General features: G+C 43.0%; 1 protein-coding gene and 1 non-coding gene across 2 annotated transcripts; one reads left to right on the top strand and one right to left on the bottom strand.

The window, feature by feature from the left end:
- Positions 1 to 2,205: 2,205 nt before the first annotated feature.
- MBL2 (mannose binding lectin 2) lies at positions 2,206 to 20,015 on the top strand. Its single transcript, XM_007666234.3, has 5 exons — positions 2,206 to 2,378; positions 7,007 to 7,221; positions 8,242 to 8,349; positions 10,635 to 10,709; positions 19,180 to 20,015. The coding sequence occupies exons 2-5, from the start codon at positions 7,023 to 7,025 to the stop codon at positions 19,557 to 19,559; spliced, it is 762 nt and encodes a 253-aa protein (XP_007664424.2). The 5' UTR covers positions 2,206 to 2,378; positions 7,007 to 7,022; the 3' UTR covers positions 19,560 to 20,015.
- Positions 12,109 to 12,246, bottom strand: LOC114810753. Its single transcript, XR_003758448.1, has one exon. It is a non-coding gene; the product is annotated as a small nucleolar RNA SNORA7 (small nucleolar RNA).
- Positions 20,016 to 26,488: the final 6,473 nt, after the last annotated feature.

Here is a 26,488-nt window from a genome sequence, read left to right as displayed (position 1 = left end):
AGAGTTTTGAAGCCAAATGTGAGAGTTTTTGTTTGATATGATGCCACCCTAGTGGCCACCTCCCATTCTGATCCTCATTCATTAATTCATTCAATTGTATTTATTGAGCGCTTACTATGTGCATGCTTACACTGTACTAAGCGCTTGGAATGTACAATTCAGCAACTGAGACAATTCCTGCCCAGTAACGGTCTCACAGTCTAAATGTCCCCACCCCCTCAAGGTCAACTCAATCCAAACATCAGGCCTGGGATGGCTCACATTTTTTGTGAGAAAAGCCAGGACCCCTGGAGATCTTCTGGGATGTAAGCTCTCTGTGGGCAGAGAATGTGTCTATTATATTGTTAGATCGAGGGTGAGGGGAGAGCTGACTCAACCCAAATGAAGACTTCAACATCCTTCCTTCCTCCACCAACCCTATTTGCAATTCTCTCCATTTGCTGGTTGAAAGTTTTAGGGTCACTCAGGTCATGGTGAATCCATGGTATTTAATGAGCACTTACTACACTAAGTGCTTGGGAAATTATAGTCATTGCGGATGGGAGTAGGATTGCTAGCTAGAGGGTAGTGGGAGAGAAGCAAAAAGCAAAAAGCAATTCACTTAACTTCTTTTTGCTTCAGTTCAACTCATGATAGCAAAAACAATTGACAAAGTCACTGAGAGTTACATCAATCAATCATTAGTATGTATTGAGTGTTTACTGTGTGCAGAGCACTGACCTAAGTGCTTGGGAGAGAACAGTATAGCAATATAACCAACACATTCCTGCCCATAGTGAGTTTACATCCCAGAAGATCCCCAGGGTCCCGGTCCCAAGGCACTTGGGAAAGTACAGTACAAGAGAGTTGGTAGACACACTCCATGTCCACCCGGAGTTTGTCTAGTGCTCCAGACTGTAAGCCTGCTGAGGGCCTGACCTGTCTATCAATTCCATGAAGTAACATGGCATAAAGGATAGAGCACAGGCTTAGGATTTAGAAGGTCAAGAGTTCTAATCCTGCCTCCACCACCTGTCTGCTGTGTAACTTTGGGCAAATCACTTCACCTCTCTGGGCCTCAGTTACCTCATCTGTAAACTGGAGAATGGTACTGTGAGCCTCACGTGAGACAGGGACTGTATCCAACCTGGCTTGTATACACCCCAGCTGCTTAGTACAGTGCCTAGCACATAATGAGTGCTTAAGAAATACCATAATTATCAATATTATTATAAATTACTCTGTTATATTGTATTCTCCCAAGAGATTATTATAGTGCTCTGCACACAGTAAGTATTCTATAAATTTAATTGATTGACTCATAGTGGGGGAGACAGACAAATACATTACAGATAAGTACATGCAGTGCAGAGGGTGGGGTGCATATCAAGGGCTTTAAAGGAATAATTCTATCTATAGAAGCCAGAGTTAGCTTAAAATACAAATCAAGGTCAAGCATGTGAGGGGATGGTCAGAACAATAAACAAATCCACCCCTTCCCCCCTACCAAAAAAGGATTTCTTCATTTCTCTTCTCTTGCCCCTTCCCATTTCTCTGTCTGGTCTCTGAGTAAATATTTGAAAATAGAAGAAGAGTATAACTGAGGTATAAATATTTGAAAATAGAAGAAGAGTATAACTTAGGTATCCATTTCTGGGCCCAGTCTCCTAGGAAAAACTTGAAAATAGGAGAAGAGCATAATATGTGTATTTGTCAATTCTCTTCCTGTCCTGCATGCCTAAACTCCCTGTTTCTCCACCTCCATCTTGCCTCAGGAGTGAAACTCTTCCTTGAGGGTCCCGGCTCATCTCACAAACAACCCCAGCCTCCATATTGGTCCGTTCGGGCACCAGGATGGCTATGAAAAGTAGAGTCCAGTGCCTGGCACACAGTAAGCACTTAACAAATACCATAATTAGTATAATTACTATTAGAGTCAAAAGACCGCTTGGGACCTGCGAAACATCTGGATTGCTGTGTCATCCAATTTACAGCTCAACGACCCGCCACCCTTTTTCCCCAGCACCTGATCCCCCCTGGCCCACTCCCATTTGCAAAGTCCAGAGATTTTGTAATTTAAAGTTTGGAGTGATTGGGTCAGGCTATTCTATAAAGCACCCCTTGATGGGATCATCTCAAAGGATTCAGTTTCATTAACATTTCATAGATCAAAGTCCAACAAACTGTCATGTTATTGGACTAAGTTCAGTTTTTTCAATCTGTTTGCCAACTACAAGGGCAAAGTGGAACTAACAACTATGCTATGTTCTACAGGGGTGATTCCACAAGACATACTGAACATGGTCTCCTCATTTTGACCCCCGTACTCACAGTGGGATGGTCCGAAGGGACAGCTCTTTCATGTAACCTCATTTCAGCTCCACTCAACTGGACCGGTGGTAAGTTTATCTTTCGAGAACTGTAGATTTTGCCTCTTGGATAAATGCTTTCCGATATGCAACTTGTCACTCTGCAGAGTTCCAGCAGTTTGGAGTCCCTGGAGGTCACTGTAAAGTATTTATTACAACTCCAGTTGGTCGCTGTAAAATATTTATTGCAACTCCTGTTGGCGGGTCACACACAGAACTTTCTCCCTGGTTGGGTTTCTCACCAAGGGTCACTTCCTTTGTCGTTTCTCGGTTCACTGCCATTGGAAAACAAATACTAGCCAAGTGAGGAGGAGAACTGTCCTGTTTGGACTCTGATTCTTCTATGATGATTCTCCTGAACTTCCCCAAGTGTTTAGGGGTGCAGTGTACTCCTGGGACCTTCAATAAACAGTTTTTGGAAGAACAACTGACCTTTCCCAAGTCAAGGGTGTGAAAATGATCTCTGCCAAATCTCCTAACTCTGGGGCTGAAGCAGTGGTAGCCTCTACTTCAGATCCAAGCAATCAATCAGTCAGGTTATCAATGATATTTATGGCACACTTATGGTGTGCAGAACTGTACTATATATTTGGTGAAAAAACTACACAGTCATTTCATCTGATGCTCCTGGCTCACTGGTCTTCAGTCAGAAGTGGAAAATATGAAAACGAACTAAGAAAGAACCAAAACAAAAACGGATAGCCAGCTACACTGTTAGCAACATAGCAACATTCTCAATTATTATTTTATATTTTTGCTTGCTCCTGAATAAATCTGTCAACGAATAGTGTTAATTGAATGCTTACTGTGGTCAGAGCACTGCATTATATATAGATATTCCTCCTGGAATAAACTGCTAATGATGAAATTGATGTGTGTGTTGGTGTGTGTTTGTGTGTGTGGCACACGTGGCTGAAAAGGCCAAGTTGAACCCACAGTCCTGGCCACACTGTGCACATAAAAAGGGTACCCCTGTTGTGCTGTCATGCTTAATGTTTGCAGCAGTTGGTGCTATATTCTCTTTAGTCTTCTTGGCTCTGATTCCTTATGAAGCTTTAGCTAGAAAAGAGAGCTCCTTTCTTGCTGGCAGGGCAGAATACCGGCCTGTTCTCATCACTCATCCCAGTTTCCAGCTGGGATAAACATTGTCTGAAGCTTTGTTTTACTGTACCCTTTTAATGTTTCCTCTGCCCTCCTTTCTTTCAGTTTCCCAATTTCAGCTGTCCTTACAGCAGCCGTTTGAGTTATCGCTCAATCGATTGTATTTATTGAGTGTTTACTGTGTGTAGGGCATTGCATTAGCTTCTAAGGGGAGTACAGAATAACAGTGTTGGTAGACACGTTCCCTGCCCACAACAAGCTTACAACTAGCAGTGGGGATGGGCATTAACATAAATGAATAAATTCCGGATATGTCCTGGGCTGTGGAACTGAGACAGGAGTGAATCAAAAGTGCACATTTCAAGTGCAAGGGGGGCAAGGAAAGGAGCTGGAAAAAAGGAAATGAGACCTTAGTTGGGGGAAGCCTCTGGACGAGGTGTGTTTTTAATAAGGTTTTGAAAGAGGGGAAAGTTTCCCCTGTTGGATAGGGAGAGGAAGAACATTCCAGACCAGATATGGGCAAGAGGTGGACAGCGAGATGGACAAGATCAAGGTACAGTTGATGTTAGAGGAGTGAAGTAGGAAATCAGTAGTAGGAAAACAGGGCAATAAAGGTGAAAGGGGGCAAGTTGATCAATGCTTTAAAACCCATGGTAAGGAGTTTCTGTATGTTGCTGAAGTGGATGGGCAACCACTGGAGGTTTTTGGAGTAGGGAAACATAGACTTACTGTGAACTCCAGAATGTAAGCTCGTTGTGGGATGGGAATGTGTCTGTTTATTGCTATAGTGCATTCTCTCAAGGACTTAGTGGAGTGCTCTGCCCACAGTGAGCACTCAATAAATATGATTGACTGACTGACTGAATGCTTTTGTATTAAAATGATCGAGGCACCAGAGTGAATATGGGCTGGAGTTGGGAGAGACAGGAGGCAGGGGAGGCTGATTTAGTAGGATAAGTGCTTGGATTAATGTAGTACCAGTACAGATGGAGAGGAAAGGGAAGAATTTAGTGATGTTGTAAATGCTGAATAGACAGGATTTGGTGCCATAATGAATATATGGGATGAATGAGAGAGATGAGTCCAGGATAACATCAAGGTTACAGGCTTGTGAGGCAGGGAGGATGGTGTTGCTGTCTACAGTAATGGGAATTCGGGGGGACAGGGTTTGGGTGGGAAGAAAAGGAGTTCTGTTTTGGACCATGGTCATAATACCATTGAGCAGAAAGTGGCTTCTTGAAGCAAAGTAGCCCACCCCCTGCCTCTCTCTAGACTTCACTTAACTTCACCAACTTTTTAAATGAGTCTTCAAAAATAAATTCATTTGGAATTGTTAACAATTTGCAGTTTCTTTATTCCCCAGGGGTTGCAGGGTGCTTTTCTGAGGCTGATCAATCAGTGGTATTTATTGAATGCTTACTGTGGGTACTAAATGCTCAGGAGAGTACATACAACAGAGTTGGTGGTCATGTTCCCTTCCCACAATGAGTTAAAGCCTACATATGAGCTTACAGTCCAGAGAGCACAAATCCTAGTCTTCCCCGAAGTAAAACATCAAATTGTATTGTTGTAAGCTTGCAGCAGGTGTTTTACTACATGACCCAATTTGGCTCCTATACTTCTTTTCTTACCAGAGAGAAGAAAAGCAAGTCTTAGGAAAGATGCTAATGCACTTGAGAAATAATAAGTAAATAATAATAATAATAATGTTGGTATTTGTTAAGCGCTTACTATGTGCCGAGCACTGTTCTAAGCGCTGGGGTAGACACAGGGGAATCAGTTTGTCCCACATGGGGCTCACAGTCTTAATCCCCATTTTGCAGATGAGGTAACTGGGGCACCGAGAAGTTAAGTGACTTGCCCAAAGTCACACAGCTGACAAGTGGCCGAGCTGGGATTTGAACCCATGACCTCTGACTCCAAAGCCCATGCTTTTTCCACTGAGCCACGCTGCTTCTCGAAATCATAAATAGAGAAGCAGCATGGCTCAGTGGAAAGAGCATGGGCTTGGGAGTCAGAGGTCATGAGTTCGAATCCCGCCTCTGCCACGTGTCAGCTGTGTGACTGTGGGCAAGTCACTTCATTTCTCTGTGCCTCAGTTACCTCATCTGTAAAATGGGGATTAAGACTGTGAGCCTCACGTGGGACAACCTGATTCCCCTATATCTACCCCAGTGCTTAGAACAGTGCTCTGCACATAGTAAGCACTTAACAAATACCAACATTATTAAATAGATGACATTTATTATTATTATCCTGAATGGATGTCTGAGTATTCAGGATGAGCTAGAAGGTAGTCCTAGAGAAATAAACTTCCCAAAAGGCAATCTTTAGTAACCCTCTACTAAAGTCTGATTGTGGTTAAATGTAACACTTACCCCATGCAGGCTGAGAGGTAAAAAGTAATTTTCTGGAGGAAGATGATGATGCTGATGATGATGATTATATTTGTTAAGTGCTCACTATGTGCCATGCACTGCTCTAAGCACTGGGGTAGATACAGGGTAATCAGGTTGTCCCATGTGGGCTTCACAGTTTTAATTCCCATTTTCTAGATGAGGGAACTGAGGCCCAGAGAAATGGAGTAACTTGCCCAAGGTCACACAGCAGGCAAGTGGCGGGGGGCAGGATCCCACGTCCTCTGACTCCCAAGCCGTGCTCTTTCCATTAAGCCAGAGACAGGTGATGGATGCAAGAGATGAGGATTACTACAAAATGAGGAGTAGTTGTGGGAGGGGGGGAGGTAGTCATCATAGTAGAAGATCCCAATGCAGCATCCATATGGTTACTCTGTGGAGTCACTAGAGAGAATAAAGATAAACCTGCTAAGTAAATGCATTTGTTCAGAGCTGTACCCAAATGTTGATAACATCTCTAGCTTCCTCATTTCTACCACTCTTTTCTACAAAGAAGAAGAGTCTGGAGAATCGCTTTCCAGATTTATGTAATTGGAAAAGAGGTAGGTTTCCTCTGTGAGAAATATACAATTCATGACCTGAATACAAAATTGGGTTTGTAACTCATCTCACTGGTCCATCTGGGCAGGTGGGATCCTATGTAGTTTGGAGAAACTGCTCTCTGGACTTGGTTCTTCTAGAAGTACATTTCCCTTGCTAATTCTATATCATTTCTATCTCTGGGCAAGGGAGAGAAAGAGAGACAGATTGAGAGAGAGACAGAAAGAGAAAGAAATTCAAAGAGAGAAGAACACAGAGATAGGGATGAAGACAGAGAGTGGATGTCACCAATCAATCGATGGTATTTAGTTATTGAGGATGTACTGTGTGCAGAGCACTGTACTAAGTTCTAGAGAGAGTAGTCTATAAAAGAGTTGGAGGATATAGTTCCTGCCCGCAAGGAGCTAACAGTCTGGAGACTGTAAGCAACCCAAAGGATGGCCACGGTCTAATCATAGCCTCCTGCCCCCCCACCCCCTGCCATTCATCCACTTACCATTTGGAAATTTAGGATCAGGTCTTCCCTGGCAATGTAAAGTGAAGAACAGAGTCATTTTGACCCCATTTATTTCTAAGATGATTGACCTATACTTCCTTCAGGTCGAAGGTATAAAAGATGTCTCCACTTGAATCGCTCAGTCTCCTCGTCCTGGGACTTAGCCTGGGAATGGCACAAAGCTTAGTATCAATGAAATGTGAAGAGATATCGAAGATTTGCAATGGCAATCTTTGTTGCATCCCGGGACAAAATGGGCTTCCAGGCCAAAATGGGAGAGATGGGCTGCCAGGACTGCCAGGACTGAAAGGAGAGAAAGGTATGGACAGAACTGTGATAAAGAGCTGCTAAAATTGGAACTGTGATAAAGAAGCATTCAAGTCTCTTTTGTATTTTTACTCCTGCATCACAATGACCCCTTTGCAAAGTTTCAGAAATCTCAAAACCCCTTGTGGGGAAAACCTGTTGACTTACCCTCCTGATTTCTGGGCTCCTTCTTTTTTGGAGATGTCACAGTAGGGATTCCTTCTCTAAAGAAGGAAGAGAGCTCTTACTCTCTTTGTGTTGCCATGCTAGTTATTGATCTACAGGCTCTCTGGCTGAAATAAGAGGTTTTGTCAGGGTTCATTTAGCCTAGTGGATGGAGCACAGGCCTGGGAACCAGAAGGATGTCGGTTCTGACCTTAGCACTTCTATTTGTCTGCTGTGTGATGTTGGGCAAGTCACTGCACTTCGCTGTACCTCAGTTGCCTCATTGGTAAAATAATAATAATAATAACTCTGGTATTTGTTAAGCACTTACTATGTGCCAGACACTATAGTAAGTGCTGGGGGCATACAAGCAAATCAGGTTGGACACAGTCCCTGACCCACATGTAAGCACTTAACAAATATCATTAAAAATAACCTCAAAAAATAGGAACTGCTAAGGAGTGCCCCTCTGGTACAGAAAAAATTGCCAAAGTGAAATTAATATTAATAATAAAGATGATGGTATTTCTGAAGTGTTTACTATGTGCCAGGCACTGTACTAATTGTAGGGGTGGATACAAGCAAATCGAGTTGGACACACTTCCTTCCCCTTGTGGGGCTTGCAATCTCAATCCTCCTTTAACAGATGAGGTAACCGAGGCACAGAAAAGTGAAGTGACTTACCCAAGGTCGCAGAGGAGGCAAGTGTCAGAGCTGGGATTAGAATCCATGACCTTCTGACTCCCAGGCCTGTGTTCTACCGGCTATTCCATGTTGCTGGCTTGGGAAGAATTCTGAGCAATAGATGAATGGGAAGAGATTAAGTGAGATTGTCAACGCTTTATTTTTTTTCTTAATCCCACAATAGGAGAGAGTCTGAGGGGAATTCAAGGTCCCCCAGGAAAAGCAGGGCCTCAGGGGCCAGCCGGTCCAGAGGGGCCAAAAGGTTTAAAAGGAGACGTGGGAGAATGTCCAGGTAAGGAGACTGGGTTATTGGGAATTTATTAATGTATCCTGAGCAGGGTATCCTGTATCCCAAGCATCATGTATCATCCTACATCATTTCCCCAGCCCATCTCTAAGGTGAGACACATCATTCTTCTTCTCATTCATTCATTCATTCATTCATTCATTTATTCAATAGTATTTATTGAGTGCTTACTGTGTGCAGAGCACTGTACTAAACACTTTGAAAGTACAGTTCGACAACAGATAGTGACATTCCCTACCCAACAGTGGGCTCCCAGTCTAGAAGGGGGACACAGACAACAAAACAAGTAGACAGGCATCAATACAATCAAAATAGATAAATAGAATTATAGATATAGATATATATATACATCATTAATAAAATAGAGTAATAAATATGTACAAATATACACAAGTGCTGAGGGGAGGGGAAGTGGATAGAGCAGAGGAGGGAGTAGGGTCAATGGGGAAGGGAGGAGGAGCAGAGGAAAAAGGGGGGGCTCAGTCTAGGAAGATTTCCTGGAGGAGGTGAGCTCTCAGTAGGGCTTTGAAGAGGGAAAGAGAGCTAGTTTGGCGGATGTGATGGGGGAGGGCATTCCAGGGCGTGGGCCAGGGTTCGACGTCGGGACAGGCGAGAAGGAGGCACAGTGAGGAGGTTAGCAGCAGAGGAGCGGAGCGTGCAGGTTGGGCTGTGGATGGAGAGAAGGGAGGTGAGGTAGGAGGGGGCAAAGTGATGGAGAGCTTTGAAGCCAATAGTGAGGGCTTTTTGCTTCATGCAAAGGTTGATAGGCATCCACTGGAGATTTTTGAGGAGGGCAGTGACATGCCCAGAGCGTTTCTGTAGAAACCAGATACTAGTCCCTAATTTCCAGCCTTGAATCTGCATTAAAAATTAAGATTATGTTAATTAATCTTAGTGTATCCTCCTTTAGAACTGTAGGCAGAAAGCACCTTGGGGAAAGGGATCAGTAAATCAATCGAGGATATTTATTGAGAGCTTACTGTGTGCAGAGCACTGGTGTTAAGCACTTGGAAGAGTACAATATAACAGAGTGGGATAACATCTCACAAATCTGTTGTAATAACCCAACTACAACATATTCTGCATGCAGTAAATGTTTAATAAATACCACTGATTGCCTGAGTTGGAACAATTTAGCCTTTGGACGTTTTTAAAATGTCTTTTACAGGACTATCCTCTATTTTCACCCAACCGTCTTCCCTTATTGATGCTTCAAGGCTTTGAGTTTTGAATCTGTCCCATCCTTCAGCTGAAGTGTCTCATTCCGACTGAATCCTCTAGACTGTAAGCTCCATGTAAGCAGGGATCATGTTTACCAACTCTGTTATATTGTTCCCTCCCAAGTTTTTTGTTCACAGCTCTGAGCACAGATCTTACTTTGTTTTGTTGTCTGTCTCCCCTTTCTAGACTCTGAGCCGATTGTTGGGTAGGGATTATCTCTATCTATTGTCTAATTGTACTTTCCAAGTGCTTAGTAAAGTGCTTTGCACACAATAAGTGTTCAATAAATACGATTGAATGAATGAATGGATGAATGAAAGTAAGCACTCAATCAATACCGTTGTTTAAGTGATTGTCTGATCGGAAGAACAACGTGGGAGGGAAAAATCGAATTAGAAAACTAAGACAGTAGGAAAGAAATACTTCCTTCTGGAGATTGCTCAGTAGCCGTTGAGGAAGAACTGCTGAGATATTAAACTGATCCCCAGATTAGCTGAGTTCTGCTATAATGCGGTAGTTGTGTTCTGGGATAACCTCATGTTATGAGAAAAATGCAATATAGTAGCCTTGGAGTCATTGAAAATTAATGGGTTGTAAGGATGGGGTAGGTAGATGGCATCTGAGATTTTCTGTAATAAATTCCTATTTGATTGTTATTATGATGACTAATGGAATAATGCATAACACCCTTTGCTTTGTTAAACAGTGCAAAATTGTGAAACCCGAAGAAACACAAAATACTGTGTGACACACTTCAGCAAGTCTGATGGCAAAGGCTGGGAAACATAATAGCATCATGCCTTGGCAGATGCTACGTTCATGCACAAAATCTTTCCTTCCCACACAGAATGTGCTTGCGTCAGCTGGTCAATTTTGCTATGACGCTGGTGTTTGTGGGAACAATGTTTACTAATTCTCCCATTATGTTCTGTCGTGAAAACATGTGCTCTAGCAGAACTGACTGTGCTTAGTAGCAAATATTCAAAATCTCAAACTAAATCATGATACTGCATCTCTCCCCCAATTCATTTTTGTTTGTTTGATTTTAGTCAACCAGGATCTGCTGACAAATCTACAGGGAGAAATCCAGGCTCTTCAGTCCGAATTGAACAGAATAAAAAAATGTAAGATATTTTTCATGATTTAGTTGTTTTTTATTTAACTTCTTTCCACAAAGCATTTATAACAAAAGAAGAAGAGGTAATTTAAAACGTTGCTTATAGTGGTGATTTCAGTAGGATTCCTTCTTGCTTCTCCGGGTACAAGGATTATTATTCTAATTGAATCATCATAACATAAAAATATAAGTTTGTAATAAATGGCATTACTTGGTTAAGTCAACAGTACACACAACCCAACAATATTTTTATGGTTTTTCCTAAGCACTTACTATGTGTCAGGCACTGTACTAAGTTCTGGAATAGATACAAGCTAGGAAGATGGGATAAAGTCTATGGACGTGGGTTTCACAGTAATAATGACAATAATAGTAATTGTGGTATTTGTTAAACACTTACTATGTGCCAGGCACTATACTAAATACTGGGGTGGATATAAGCAAATTAGGTTGGACACAGTCCCTTTCTCATATGGTGCTCACAGTCTTAATTCCGTGCTCACAGTCTTAATTCCCCATCCCATGTGGGACTCACATTCTTAATCCCCAGTTTACAGATGAGGGAACTGAGTCACAGAGAAAGTCACACAGCAGACAGACAGTGGCAGAGTGGGGATTAGAACCCAGATCCTTCTGACTCCTAGGTCTGTGCTTTACCCACTTGGCCTTGCTACTAAACAATCAGCTCGACCCCTTCTAACTTACCTCACTGATTTGTACCAAAACTCATCCCGCTCACTTTGTTTCCCAAACATTAACCTAGCCACTGAACCTCGTTCTCGTCTATCTCGCCACTGATCACTTGCCCAAGTCCTCCCTCGGGCCTGGAACTCTCTCCATCTTCATATATTCTCAATGTAGAGAAGCAGTGTGGCTCGGGGGAAAGAACACGGGTTTAGGAGTCAAAGGTCAGGGGTTCTAATCCCGGCTCTGCCACCTGTCAGTTATGTGACTTTGGGCAAGTCACTTAACTTCTCGGTGCCTCCATTACCTCATCTGTAAAATGGGGATTAAGACTGTGAGCCACACATGGGACAACCTGATTACCTTGTATCTACCCCAGCACTTCGAACGGCGCTCGGCACATAGTAAGTGCTTGGCAAAAGCAACATTATTATTATTCAATCATAGTTTTTGAGTGCTTACTGTGTGCAAAGCACTGTACTAACTGCTTGGAAAGTTGTTGTTGTCTTATGCTATCGAGTCATTACCAAACCATATTGATATCGTAGACACATCTCTCCCAGAATACCCCACTTTCATGTGCAATCCTTCTGGTAGCACACCCATATAGTTTTCTTGGTAAAAATACAGAAGTGGTTTATCATTGCCTTTCATCCACAGTAAATGAGTCTCTACCCTCAACTCTCTCTCATGCCGCTGCTGCCCAGTGTAGGTGAGTTTTGACTTGTAGCAGATTGCCCTCCACTCACTAGGCACTGCCCAAGCTAGGAATGGAATGGGTAGGCCTCTGCTTGACTCTCCCTCCTGTAGTCGTGACTGGTAGAGTACCAAAAAATCTCCAGGTGCGACCCTGAGAGGGGTTTGGAAAGTACAATTCAGCAGTAAAGAGAGACAATCCCTGCCCACACCGAGTTTAAAGTCTAGAAAATGACAGACCTCCATTCTCCCCACCTTTAAAGCCTTAGTAAAATCACATCTCCTCTAAGAGATCTTTCCCAACTAAGTTCTCATTTCTGCTATTCCCTCTCTCTTTTGATCACTTAGATCAGAACCTTTTAAGCACTGGATATGTATCCCACCCTCAACCCCACAGCTATTATGTGTGTATATATATATATATATCCTTAATTTATTTTAATGGCTAAACAGTAAGCTCATTTTGGGCAGAGAACATGTCTACTAACTTTGTTATTATTTTCCTCTCCCAAGCATTTAGTACAGTGCTCTGCACAGTAAGTGTTCAATTAATATCATAGATTGACGGGCTGATTGATCTCTGTCTTCAAGGAGCCTACAGTAAAATAAGGGAGACAGTCACAAATTATCCACAACTTTTCTCCTAAAGGTAGGAGGGAAATGAGAGCTACAACTTAATTAAAAAGTAGAGGGGAAAATGGAGAGGTGAATAAATATTAAAATGCTTTTAGTCTTTATGTGTAAGAATTGTACTTGGCTATAAATACTTACACTCTGGGAAGAGCTGAGAAGAGCTGGGAAAAAGCTGCAAAGCAGTTCTGCCTACTGGATAGAACATGGGCTTGGGAGTCAGAAAGACCTGGGTTCTAATCTCTGCTCTGCCACTTGTCTACTGTGTGACCATGGGCAAGGCACTTCATTTTCTGTGCCTCAATTACCTCATCTGAAAAATGTAGATTGAGATTGTGAATCCCATGTGGACAGGGACTGTGTCTGACCTGATTAACTTGTATCTATCCCGGTGCTTAGTAAATGCCTGGTGAGCACATAACAAATAACATAAAAAGGGATGTCTTTCGCTGTATTTGAAGGGGAAGGGAATTCCAGACTGTGGGAAGGATGTGAAAGGTGAAAGTGAGGATCACTGAGGAAGACTGCTTGGGAGAAGTGAAGAGAGATTGCTGGGGAAGGGTATAAGAAGAGACCAGATATGTAAGAAGGAGGGTGTTTTTTTGCTTAATGCAGAGGAGTTTGGTAAGTTTTGGAAGTATATGTATTTGTTAAGCACTTATCATGTGCCAGGCCCTCTGCTCAGCACTGGGGTAGATACAAGCTAATTGGGTTGGGCACATTCTCTGTCCCACACAGGGCTTACAGTCTTAGTCCCCATTTAAAGAAGAAAGAACTGAGGCACAGAGAAGTTCGGAGACTCGCCCAAGGTCACACAGCAGACAAGTGGCAGAGCCAGGATTAGAACCAATGATGTTTTGACTTCCAGGACCATGCTCTATCCATTAGGCCATGTTGTTTCTCAAGAAGCACACCTGTGCTCTTTCCACTAGGCCATGTTACTCCCCAAACCATGTTTATAAAAATGATTCTGGCAGCAGACTGTAGTTTAGACCGCCGAGGGAGAGGTTGGAGACAGGGAAACCAATGATAAGGCTAACGTAGGAATCCAGTCAAGAGATGACAAAAGCTTGGAGCAGGGTCCTGACTGTTGCTTAGCAATGTACCTTCAGAATTTTCCCCTATATTTCTCTAACTTTCCCTCCGTTACCTATTATGAGCCACTCACACATGAATTTATTCAAACCCCAGTGTTGGCTTCCTTCTCGCAACTCAATGTTGTTTTCACATCATTCCACCTCCCCCATCCTTTGCTTTCCCTTCCTTCAGCTCCCAAATCATCTGCCTCTACTGCCGTTTCAAAGGTTTGCAATGATCTCCTTCTCACCAAATCCAATAGCTTCTACTACATCCTAATCCTCACTAAATCCTGTCAGTTCCTCCTTTACAACATCACTAAAATTCCTCCCTTCCTCTCGTGGCTCAGTGGAAAGAGCCCGGACGTGGGAGTCAGAGGTCGTGGGTTCGAATTTCGGTTCTGCCACTTGTCAGCTATGTGACTATGGGCAAATCACTTTACTTCTCTGTGCCTCAGTTACCTCATCTGTAAAATGGGGATTAACTGTGAGCCTCACGTGGGACAACCTGATTACCCTGTATCTACCCCAGTGCTTAGAACAGTGCTCTGCACATAGTAAGCACTTTACAAATACCAACATTATCATTATTATTATTACAACATTGATCCAAGCACTTATTCTATCTCTCCTTGATTACTGCATCCACCTCCTTGCTGACCTCCCTGCCACCTGTCTCTCCCCACTCCAGTCCATACTTCACTCTGCTGCCTGCATCATTTTCATTACAGACCATGTTTCCCTACTCTTCAAGAATCTCTAGTGCCCATAATAATAATAATAATAATAATAATAATAATAATAATGGTATTTGTTAAGCGCTTACTGTGTGCCAAGAACTGTTCTAAGCCCTGGGGTAGATACAAGGTAATCAGGTTGTCCCATGTGGGGCTCACAGTCTTAATCCCCATTTTCCATATGAGGTAACTGAGGCTCAGAGAAGTTAAGTGACTTGCCCAAAGTCACACAGCTGACAAGCAGCAGAGCCGGGTTTAGACTGTGATTTCCCCCGTTTAGACTGTGAGCCTGTTGTTGGGCAGGGATTGTCTCCACCTGTTGCTGAATTGTACATTTCAAGCGTTTAGTACAGTGCTCTGCACATAGTAAGTGCTCAATAAATACAATTGAATGAATGAATGAATGATTAGAACTCCCAAGCCCATGCTCTTTGCCGTAAGCCACGCTGCTTCTCTTAGCCAAGCTGCTTCTCTTCAGAAGCACTGCGGGTCCACCTCCACATCAAAGAAAAATTCCTCACCCTCTGGCTGTGAAGCACTCAACAACCTCACTCCCTCCTACTTCACCTCGCTACTCTCCTACTACAACCCAGCCCCAACACTTCGCTCTTCTAATGGTAATCTTCTCACTCTCATCTATCTCGAAGCCAACCTCTCATCCACCTCCTTTCATTCATTCATTCAATAGTATTTATTGAGCGCTTACTATGTGCAGAGCACTGTACTAAGCGCTTGGAATGAACAAGTCGGCAACAGATAGAGACAGTCCCTGCCGTTTAACGGGCTTACGGTCTAATCGGGGGAGACGGACAGACGAGAACAATGGCAATAAATAGAGTCAAGGGGAAGAACATCTCGTAAAAACAATGGCAACTAAATAGAATCGAGGCAATGTACAATTCATTAACAAAATAAATAGGGTAATGGAAATATATACAGTTGAGCGGACGAATACAGTGCTGTGGAGATGGGAAGGGAGAGGTGGAGGAGCAGAGGGAAAAGGGGAAAAAGAGGGTTAAGCTGCGGAGAGGGAAAGGGGGGGGGGGCGAGGGAGTAGAGGGAGAAGAGGAGCTCAGTCTGGGAAGGCCTCTCGGAGGAGGTGAGTTTTAAGTAGGGTTTTGAAGAGGGGAAGAGAATCGGTTTGGCGGAGGTGAGGAGGGAGGGCGTTCCAGGACCGCGGGAGGACGTGGCCCGGGGGTCGACGGCGGGATAGGCGAGACCGAGGGACGGCGAGGAGGTGGGCGGCGGAGGAGCGGAGCGTGCGGGGTGGGCGGTAGAAAGAGAGAAGGGAGGAGAGGTAGGAAGGGGCAAGGTGATGTAGAGCCTTGAAGCCTAGAGTGAGGTGGCCTGGAATGCCCTCTCTCCTCATATTTAACAGACGATAACTCTCTCCCCCTTTAAGATCTTTCTGAAATCACAACTCCTCCAAGGGGCCTTCCCTGACTGAGCTCTACTCCCCTCTTTTCCAACTTCCTTCTGAATCGCCCTGACTTGGCTTCCTTTGTTTATCCGCCTTCCCAGCCTCACAGCACTTACATATCTGTAATTCACTTATTCCTTTCCATTAATGTCTGTCACCCCTCTAGACTGTGAGTTCTTTCTGGGCAGGGAATATGTCAGTTTATTGTTATAATGTACTCTCTCTCTACTCTTAGTAGAGGATTTTACACACAATAAGCACTCAATAAATATGATTGAATGGATGAATGAATAAATGAGGGTGCTCCAATTTGAAGGCTTATTTTCCTCCTCTTCAGTGTTTTCCTTTCTTCTTCAACTGCTTCTACTGCCAGTATTCCTTTGCCCTTTTACTGGCTGCATATCCTCACTGACCTTCCTTCCTCTGTCTCTTCTTTCTTTCTCTGATACCCACACCATCTTTCTAAAATACCATTCAGCCCATGTCTCCCCACTCCTCACAAACCTCCAGTGGTTGCCCATCCAACTCCGTGTCCAACAGAAACTCCTTACTATCAGCCTTATGGCACTCTCTCAGTTCTCCCTCTCCTGCCCTACCTCCCTGATTTATTTTGTTAATGAGATGTACATCACCCTGATTCTATTTATTTGCTATTGTTTTAATGAGATGTTCTTCCCCTTGATTCTATTTATTGCCACTGTTCTTGTCTGTCTGTCTGTCTCCCCCGATTAGACTGTGAGCCCGTCAAAGGGCAGGGACTGTCTCTGTTACTGATTTGTACATTCCAAGCGCTTAGTACAGTGTTCTGCACATAGTAAGCACTCAATAAATACTATTGAATGAATGAATGAATGATTTCCTACTAAAACCCAGTCCACACATTTCTCTCCACTAGTGTTAACTTACTCATTGTACCTCGATCTCATCTATCTCGCTGCTGATCCTCTGCCCATATTCATTTATTTAATTGTATTTATTAAGCGCTTACAGTGTGCAGAGCACTATACTAAGTGCTTAGCACTGCACTAATCCTCTTCTGGTCTGAAACTCCTCCTTTACATATGGCAGACCACCACTCTCCCCACCTTCAAAGCCTTATTAAAATCACCTCTCCACCAAAAGGCCTTCCCAAATTAATTTCCCTTTCTCCCTTACTCCCTTTTGCTTCTGTATCCCCTCTGCATATGGCTCTGCATCCTTTAAGCACTTGGCATTCACCCCAGCCTCAGACCCATAGCACTTATATATGCATCTGTAATTTTTTCATTTAGTTTAATGTCTGTGTCCCCCCTAGACTGTAAATTCCCTGTGGGCTTGGAATAGGTCTACCAACCCTGTTGTATTGTACTCTCCCAACTTTGTATACAGTGCTCTGCAAACAGTAAATGTTCAGTAAGTATCATTGATTGATTTCAAACTCAGGGCCAAGCATTTATACATCTTTTACTTGCAGTGATTCACTGGAAAATACCCATCCACACTCACTGCTGGGTTTCCACCTGGATTATATTGTTAGTTTTTCGATTAATCCAAGTTTAAGTAAAGCCCTGAGTCAAGACCAATGTCCAAGAGAAAATTTGGCTGCCAAGTGAGGCGTGAGTGCTTGGATGCCTGTTAGAGGTTAAAGAAAATCATGGCACTAGTGTCAGTGACCAAGGATCAGAGTCTACAGTATCTTCCCCAAATCCCCCAACCTGCAAGCCCCTGACTCCCTGGATTTCCTCTGCTAACCCCAGAGACGTTGACTAGAGAAAAGTCCTTTGTTTGTGGAGGAGAATCCGTCCCCACATCTCTAACTTCCACTGCAACAACCAAACCCTCCCATAGATTTCAGTTGCACCCTGATCAAGGGATGTTTTTCTTTCTTTCATTTTTATTTCCTCACTAATGAAATCCCCTCTGGGCACAAATACAAATGATATGTAAAAAATTAAAATAGATTAAACTGGTAAAACAGAATAACAACAACCCAAGAGTCAAAAGGATGCTAACATCAAAAGGCAGTTTGGTATTGCTCCTCAAAGGTTAATGGACTATCTTTCTGCTGAACCATGGTCAATCAACAAATTAATCAATCAGTTGTATTTATTAACTATCTATTGAATGCTTGGGAAAGTCCAACAGAAGTCAAATGAACAGTGTCAATGGTAACAATAGCTGATGACTGCTTTATCATCATCCTTTAATTCAGATTAAATGGAGGTGTCAAGGATGAGGCTCTTCGAAGTCCAGATAATAATAATTATGGGACTTGATAAGTGCTTACTATGTGCCAAGCACTGTTCTAAACGCTAGGATAGATACAGGTCAATCAGTTTGGACACAGTCCCTGTCCCATATGGGTCTCATACCCTTAATCCCCATTTTACAGGTGAAGTAACTGAGGCCTAGAGAAGTGAAATGACTTGTCCAAGATCACACAGCAGATAAGTGGTGGAGCCGGAATTAGAACCCAGGTTCTTCTGACTCCCAGGCCTATCCACTAGGCCATGCTAGCCAGAGAGGATGTTGGTCAGGAGAGTTTTGAGCTAAATGAGGAGGTAGGAAAAGGAGGACTAAGAGCCATTGTCCTGTCAAGGATTTGGAGTTACTTAGGGTTGTAGTTTTCTTCTCCCACTCCCTTTTGTGTTGCCCTGACACTTTGATTTGCACCCTTTATTCCCCTTGGCTCAGCCCCACAACACTTATGTACATAACCATAATTTATTTATTTATTTATATTGATGTCTGTCTCCCCCTCTAGACTGTAAGGTTCCTGTGGTCAGAGAACATGTCAATATTCTACTCTCAAGCATACAGTGCTCTGCACACAATAAGCACTCAAAGAATTAGCTGATTTATTGATTGCCAGAATCTTAATAACTGTGGTATTTTTTAAGTACTTGCTATGTTACAAGTCCTATCCTAAGCACTAGAGTAGATACCAAAAAAGCAGATCAAACCCAATCCCTGTCCCACATGGGGCTCCAAGTCTAAATGGGAGTGAGCATTAACCCCCAATTTACAGTCAAGGAATTTAAAGAGAAGTGAAGTGACTTGCCCAAGATTGCCCAGCAGGTAAGGGGCTGAGTCGAGATCAGAATCCAGATATCCTGAATCCCAGGCCCAGAATCTTCCCACTATTTTAGGACTACAAAAGGAGTCTATTCATCCACAGAGAGACATTCCCCTCAAGAGATCACCAGACCCCTGTTTGGGAGCTTTATTGACTTCAGCTAAATATTCTGCTTTCAGTTTTGATCTTCATCAAGGGCAAAAGAGTCGGAACCAAGCAATATGTGTCTAGGGACGAAGAGACTACTTTTGCCAATGTGAAAGTGCTGTGTGAGGAAATCAATGCCGCCGTTGCCTTGCCCAAAAATGCAGAGGAGAACCGGGCTATTCAAGCCTTAGCCATGAAGAAGAAAGCTTTCCTCGGCATGACTGACGAAAAGACTGAAGGGAAGTATCTCTCTATGACAGGGGAGAAGGTGACATACACAAATTGGAAATCTGGAGAACCCAATAATTTAGGGGGCAAGGAAAACTGTGTGATAATTCTGGAAGATGGTGAATGGAATGATGTACCCTGCTCGTACTCCCATGGCATAACAGTCTGTGAATTTCCAGCCTAAGGGTGTGGATTGTTCCGATTCCACGGATTAAAAGTTGTGAGACTTGGATCTTGGAACCTATTTGCCATTCCTTGTATTGAAAAATAATTAGTTATTGATTTTTCACATGAAGGAGAACTGTGATAATCCTTCATAGTTACATTACTAATTAAAATGTACACTTGAACGCATGGAAAGAATCAGACAGAGAATTAAGAGGAATCATTCACATTCACCTTCCAAACTCTGGTTACCTGGAAATGTGTTAGCTGGGCAATTTCATACAAGCAGCCATTTTGGATCACACATATTAACTAGCTATCCTGGCATAGAGGAGTGGAAGGAAAGAAAGAATACCCAGTCATCTAACATCAGTCAGAATTAGAATGGGCTTCCTATGTTGAGTTCATAGAAGAAAACTAAATAATGATTGGTCTTTCATAAATTTAGAAGCAAATACAAGAAAGCTGAGAAATACCTGTGTAAATATTTGTGAGCTCCATACTCTACTATCCCTTGGACCTCCTAATCTCATTCAGACCTCTCCAATCAGGCAGAAGTATCTGGTTGGGTCCCTCCTCTTGGTTCCCTTCCCTTTTACATTGCAGGTGATGGAAGAAAGTGTAATAGCCCTCTAAAATGTCTACTAACTTCCTCAGCCTCTTCCCCCTTCAATTTATATTGATGCTACTGATGCCTGTTTGCTTGTTTTGATGTCTGTCTCCCCCCTTCTAGACTGTGAGCCCATTGTGGGCAGAGATTGTCTATCTTTGTTGCTGAATTGTACTTTCCAAGTGTTTAGTACAGTGCTCTGCACACAATAAGCGCTCAATAAATATGACTGACTGAATGAATGAATGAACCCCTCAGGAATCAATGCCCGAAGGATGGGGAAAGGGACCAACTTCAGAGCTGGTTTGGAGCCATGGCTCTAAGGAACTACCTAGAAAGCACTGTCCCCTCCAGCTTCTATTACTGTTTAAATTTCTCAAATCCTCAGGCTGGAATGTCCTCGTTATCTCATTCTTTCAACTGCCTCCTCAACAGTTCTTTCACAAAGTTCCTCAGAAAAATGAGTTCCACCAAGTTCCTCAGAAGCCCATTCCAGTGTTTAACCCCCGATCCAGGGCTGTAATGAACACATGATGCATAACAACCCATTGCTCCATTAATTTATAGGACGATAAGCTCAAGCAGGGGCACCAACTTTTCATTTGGAGCATGGGCCTTAACTAGGAAATAGAGTTTTGAGAAGATGGACCTTTGAAGGAATAGGGGAGGAAAAGGAGGAAGGGAGGAAAGAAGGAGGAATTGAAAGAGAAAGCTAGAGAAAGGAAGGAGAGAAAGACAGGAAGGAAGAGCTGGAGAGGGCAAGAAATGGAATGGCCATTTCAACTCCTCTGATTCTTGAAAGCTTCTTTTTATGCTATTTGTTAGGCTCTTACTATGTTGCAGGCACTGTACTGAGCGTTGGGGTAAATATAAACTGATCACGTCAGACATAGTCCATGTTCCACATGGGGGTCATAGTATTGATCCACATATCCCTGTCTTACAGACAAGGAAATTGAGGCACAGAGAAGTGAAGTGACTTGTCCAAGATCACGTAAAAGAAAACTCAGAGTCGAGATTCTTGTGGGCAGGGAAGGTGTCTACCAACCTTATTTTATTATACTCTCCCAAGCATTTAGTACAGTGCTCTAAACCCAGTAAGTGCTCAATAAATACCATTGATTGAGTGATTGATTGATTTTCCAAATCCTAGGGTGGGCCAGGTAGTTTTTCCTGTCTGAAAAACTGTGGTGGGGTGAAAGGGGGAAATGTCAAGTCTCTGTGGGTCATGACCCTTATGATCTTCATGGAGTGCATACCTGGGATAACAGGTGATTGAGATAATATGGGCAAAGAGCAGCCCATCAGAATTTGAGTTCATTTCTTTGTATTTATCATTGTGATCACCTTTGTCTAGGGCAATCCCTTAGAACTTTATTTAACGATATTTGTTAAGTGATTACTATGTGCCTGGCCCTGTACTAATCTCTGGGGTAGTTACAAGCTAATCAGGCTGGATGCACTCCCTGCCCAACATAGGGCTCACAGTCTTAATCATCATTTTCAGATGGAGTAACTGAGGCATATAGAAATGAAGTGACTTTCTCAAGGTCACGCAGCAGACAAGTGGCGAAGTCAGGACTAAGCCCCAGGTATTTCTGATTCCTAAGCCCGTGCTGCTTCTCTAAATATATTTTAAAATGGGGGACAAGCAGCTCCGTATATAGCTTACTGCTTGGCACATAGTAAACACTTAACAAATGCCATCATTATTATTGTAGCACACACTAGACTTGTTGACTTTCCAAGATAGAGAGGTTGAGAATGAAATTAACTATTAGGGTAACCCACTGTCCTAACAAGAGCTCCTCAATGAAACAAAGCAGCACTAAGAAGCAGCATGACCTAATGATAATAATAATAATAAGGGCATTTGTTAAGGGCTTACTATGTACCAAGCACCGTTCTAAGCGCTGGGGGGGATGTAAGGTATTCAGGTTGTCCCACATGGGTTTATAGTTAATCCCCATTTTACAGATGAGGTAACTGAGGCACAGAGACGTTAAGTGACTTGCCCACGGTCAAACAGCTGACAAGCGACAGAGTCAGGATTGGAACCCATGACCTCTGACTCCCAAGCCCAGGCTCTTTCCACTGAGCCACGCTGCTTCTCAGTACAATATCACAGAGTTCATAGACATTCGCTGCCCACAAGGAACTTACAGACCTCAGGAGGAAAGACAAGTAACATAAATTAAAAAAATACAGATATGTTCCTATCTCATTAGGCTGAGGGTGGAGTGAATATCAAGTGCTTAAAGGACACAGATCCAGATGATCAGGTGGCATAGAAGAGAGAGGGAGTAGGGGAAAAGAGGCCTTAATCAGGGAAGCTCTTGGAGGAAATGTGATTCTGATAAGGGTATGAAGGTGGGGAGAGTGATCATCTGGTGTATAACGAGGAGGAGGGAGTTCCTGGCCAGAAGGAGGATGTAGGCAAGGGGTTGGCAGCGAGTTTGAAGAGATAGAGGTACAGTGAATAAGCTGAAATTGGAGGAGCGAAGTGTGAGGACTAGGTTGTAGCAGGAAATCAGCAAGGTAAGATAGGAGAGGGCAAGTTGATTGAATGTTTTAAAGACAATGGTAAGGAGTTTCTGTCTGAAATGAGTGGATGAGCAAGCATGGGAGGTTCTTGAGGAGTGGGGAAATACGTACTGAACTCTTTTTTAGGAAAACGATCTAGGCAGCAGAATGAAGTAAGGACTAGAGAGGGGAGAGACAGGAGACAACAAGGTCAGTAAGGAGGCTGGTGGAGTAGTCAAGGTGGGATATGATAAGTGTTTAGATCAGTGTAGTAGCAGTTTGGGTGGAGAGGAAAGGGTGGATTTGGGAAATGTGAAAGTAGACAGACAGGATTTGTTGACAGATTGAATATGTGGCTGGAATGAGAGAGTTGATTCAAGGATTATACCAAGGTTAGGGGCTTGTGAGACAGGGAGGGGTGTGCAGTTGTCTGCAGTGATGGAAGACAGGAGGATGACAGAGTTTGGATGGGAAGAGGAGAAGTTCTGTTTTGAACAAATTCTATTTGAGGTGTCAAGAGGACATTCAAGTAGAGAGATATTTTGATATTTGAGGAAATCAAGACTTCAAAGAAGGAGAGAGATCAAAGCTGGAGAGGGAAATTTGAGAGTCATAGAGATGGCGATTGAAGCCGTAGGAGCAAATGAGTTCTCTGAGAGAGTGGGTGTAGAGAGAGAATAGAAAGGGACCCAAAACTGAACCTTGAGGGTGGGAGGCAGAGATGGAACCTGTGAAAGAGACTAACAAGGAGCAGCCAGAAACATGAGGAAAAGCAACTGAGGACAAGGTCAGTGAAGTCAAGGTTGAACAATACTTCAAAACAAGTGGGTGGTCCACAGTGCTAAAGGCAACCAAGAAGTTGAGGAGGATGAGGATGAATTAGAGTCTATCAAATTTGGAAAGAATGTCATAGGTGACTTTTGAGGGGACACTTTCTGTGTAGCGAAGGGGGTGGAAACAGACTGGAGGGGATCAAGGGGAGAATTAGAGGAGAGGAAGTGGAAGAAGTGGATGTAGACAACTCACTCAAGGAATTTAGAGAGGAATGATAGGAGAGAGATGGGGAAATAATGAGAGGGGGCTGTGGAGTCAAGTAAGGGGTTTTTTAGGCTATTGGGGGGAAAATAAGATCATTTGAAGCATATGAGGAAGAAGCCACTGGAAAATAAACATTTGAAGATGGTGATCAGGGAGGGAAAAAAGGAGGAGACAAGTGTTTTGATAAGGCATGAAGGAATAAAAGTGGACAAGCAGGTGGAGTGGGTAGATTTTGAGAGGAGGCAAGAGTTCTCTTGAGAAACTGCTGGGAAAGAAGGAAAGGTCAAAGAGGTTGGAGGAGGAGAGAGGAAGTGGAAAGGACTGGGAAGATTTTAGGGAGATCCTGTCTAATGCTTCCAATTTTATCAATAATGCATGTGGCCAGGTCATTAGGGGAAAGAAATGGGTGGTCTGGGGAGACAGGAGGGTAGAGGAGGGAATTAAACAGCTGGAATAACTGGGGAGGGCCCTGGATATGGGAGTCAATAAGGATGGAGAAGTGTGGTTGTGAGGAGGAGAGGGCAGGATGAAAGCAGGTGAGGATGAATTGCGATGAATAAAGTCAGTCAGGTGTTGTCTGCATTTCTAGCAGGAGCACTCTGCAGTTCTGGCAACAGGGGACAGTAGTAGTAGGGCCTTGTGTTTCTCTCACTTTCAAAGTGAGTTTCCCCTCCATTGCTTGGCCTCATGCGTAGTGGAGTTGTCATAAGCATGGATTCTAGTTTAAATTAACCAAGCAGCATTACTGGTATCGTAGGTGAGGAACAGGCCAGTTCTCCCATGAACAGAAGCAGCATGACCTAATGGCGAGAACATGAGCTTGGAAGTCAGAATGACCTGGATTCTGATCCCAGCTCCGCAGCATGTCTGCTGGGTGACCTTGAGCAAATCACTTTGCTTCCCTGTGCCTCAGTGACTGCATCTGTAAAATGGAGATTAAGAATATGAGTCCCATGTGAGATAGAGACTATGTCTAAAGTGATTATTTTGTATTTACCCCAGTGCTTATAACAGTGGGACTTGTCAGCTGTGTGACTCTGGGCAAGTCACTTAACTTCTCTGTGCCTCAGTTCCCTCATCTGTAAAATGGGGATTAAGACTGTGAGCCCCACGTGGGACAACCTGATTCCCCTGTGTTTACCCCAGCGCTTAGAACAGTGCTCGGCACATAGTAAGCGCTTAACAAATACCAACATATAACATAATAAGCACTTAACAAATACAATTTTTTTAAAAAAGCCTTCCCGGTCAGCATTCACTAGATTTTTAGCAATCCTCAGGTTTGATTGCACCATTCTTCTGTAAAAACATTCAACCCTCTGCCCTCATGCCTTTTTTTCAATCTTTGTGACTGCTAAGGTTTATATTCGGGTGCTCTAACAATGCTATTTGGAGATTCCATCTCATTATTAAGAATGAGTTCATTTGATGCCCTCATCACTGCTGATGGCTCTTTGTAAGACTTCCAAAGCAATTCTACGTGAGAGAAATGTTTGCTAACAAAGTCTTGGGTTCCACTTTCCATTCTAGAAAAGAATGACTGCTCTTGCATTTAAATCAAGAAACTCCCTAGAAGAGTTAGTCTGCCACATGCAGTTTTGAAGTTCTTGCAGAATGAATTCAATCCAACCTGGACAAGGGTTACCCATTTAAAAACCCTCAGAATCAGAATTACATCTTTATTTATTGAAGAGCATACACTGTGATATTATGATGCTGAACCATGACAGAGTGGATGTTTTGTTTTTTATTTTTTCTGGAAGATCAGTGGTTTTTCATTTATGTAAACTGTACTACTGAGCCCAATGCAGATGGAGAAAAACAACTATTACACCATAGAAGCACATGATTTGATTTACTTATGGAGAGGTGGTTGCTTTGGTACAGTCATCTCATTAGCACTATTCTCCAATTCCCTGTGTGATGCTTAAGAGGAAAATATTTCATATTTTCTCTTCACTTTAACTCTGAAGCCTAGAGAGAAACTTACTGTCTCCTGCAGTAATAAAACAGATCACCTTTTAAATTTTGTGTGTTTAGAAGAGGGATTTTATGATTTAGAGGGAAATTTTTTGTTGACCAAAAACCGTAGTTTCCATTATTAGTGTTGGGGAGAAAAATAACCTGAGCATGCCACTGAATTCGTATATCCAAGACTTTCATTTTTTGTCTAGTCCATTGCACAAGGCTGAAGTTTAGGACGTCAAGCCAAATCCATTAAAAACTAGGAAGGTTTAAGCTGCTGTCCTATGAATATTAAGATAGATGACACCACCACTACCGCACATTCAAGATAAACCAGGAAAATCCTTCTCCAGGAGTAATGTACTCTGATAAGAGTTCTGAATACCTTACGTCTAAATCTTGTCTTTTCACCAAGGTTGCAGTGTCTCCTAGTGGAAAGTGCAAATTCCAGGGAGTCAGAGAACTTGTGTTCTCATCCTGACTCTGACAATTGCCTCCTGTGTAACCTAAAGCAAGACACTTCACTTCTCTGGGCCTCAGTTTCCTCACCTTTAAATGGGGATTATATACTTGTTCTCCCTCCCCTATAATAATAGTGATGATGGTATTTGTTAAGCACTGCCAGATGCTCTACTAAGCGCTGGGATGGATACAAGCAAATCAGGTTGGACACATTCTCTGCCCCATTTGGGGTTCATAGACTCAATCCCCATTTTTCAGATGAGGTAACTGAGGCACAGGGAATAATAATAATAATTCTGGTACTTGTTAAGGGCTCACTATGTGCCAGGCACTGTATTAAGCACTGATGT

This window comes from Ornithorhynchus anatinus, chromosome 3, assembly GCF_004115215.2.
Source record: "Ornithorhynchus anatinus isolate Pmale09 chromosome 3, mOrnAna1.pri.v4, whole genome shotgun sequence".
Lineage (NCBI taxonomy): Eukaryota > Metazoa > Chordata > Mammalia > Monotremata > Ornithorhynchidae > Ornithorhynchus > Ornithorhynchus anatinus.
The sequence above is the reverse complement of the archived record's forward strand: the minus strand, read 5'-3'. Positions and strand labels throughout refer to the sequence as shown.

Coding starts and splice junctions, on each gene's coding strand:
- MBL2 (XM_007666234.3), top strand. CDS start 7,023: ATGTCTCCACTTGAATCGCTCAGTCTCCTCGTCCTGGGACTTAGCCTG. Junction 7,222..8,241: donor AGGACTGAAAGGAGAGAAAG/GTATGGACAGAA, acceptor ATCCCACAATAG/GAGAGAGTCTGAGGGGAATT. Junction 8,350..10,634: donor AGACGTGGGAGAATGTCCAG/GTAAGGAGACTG, acceptor GTTTGATTTTAG/TCAACCAGGATCTGCTGACA.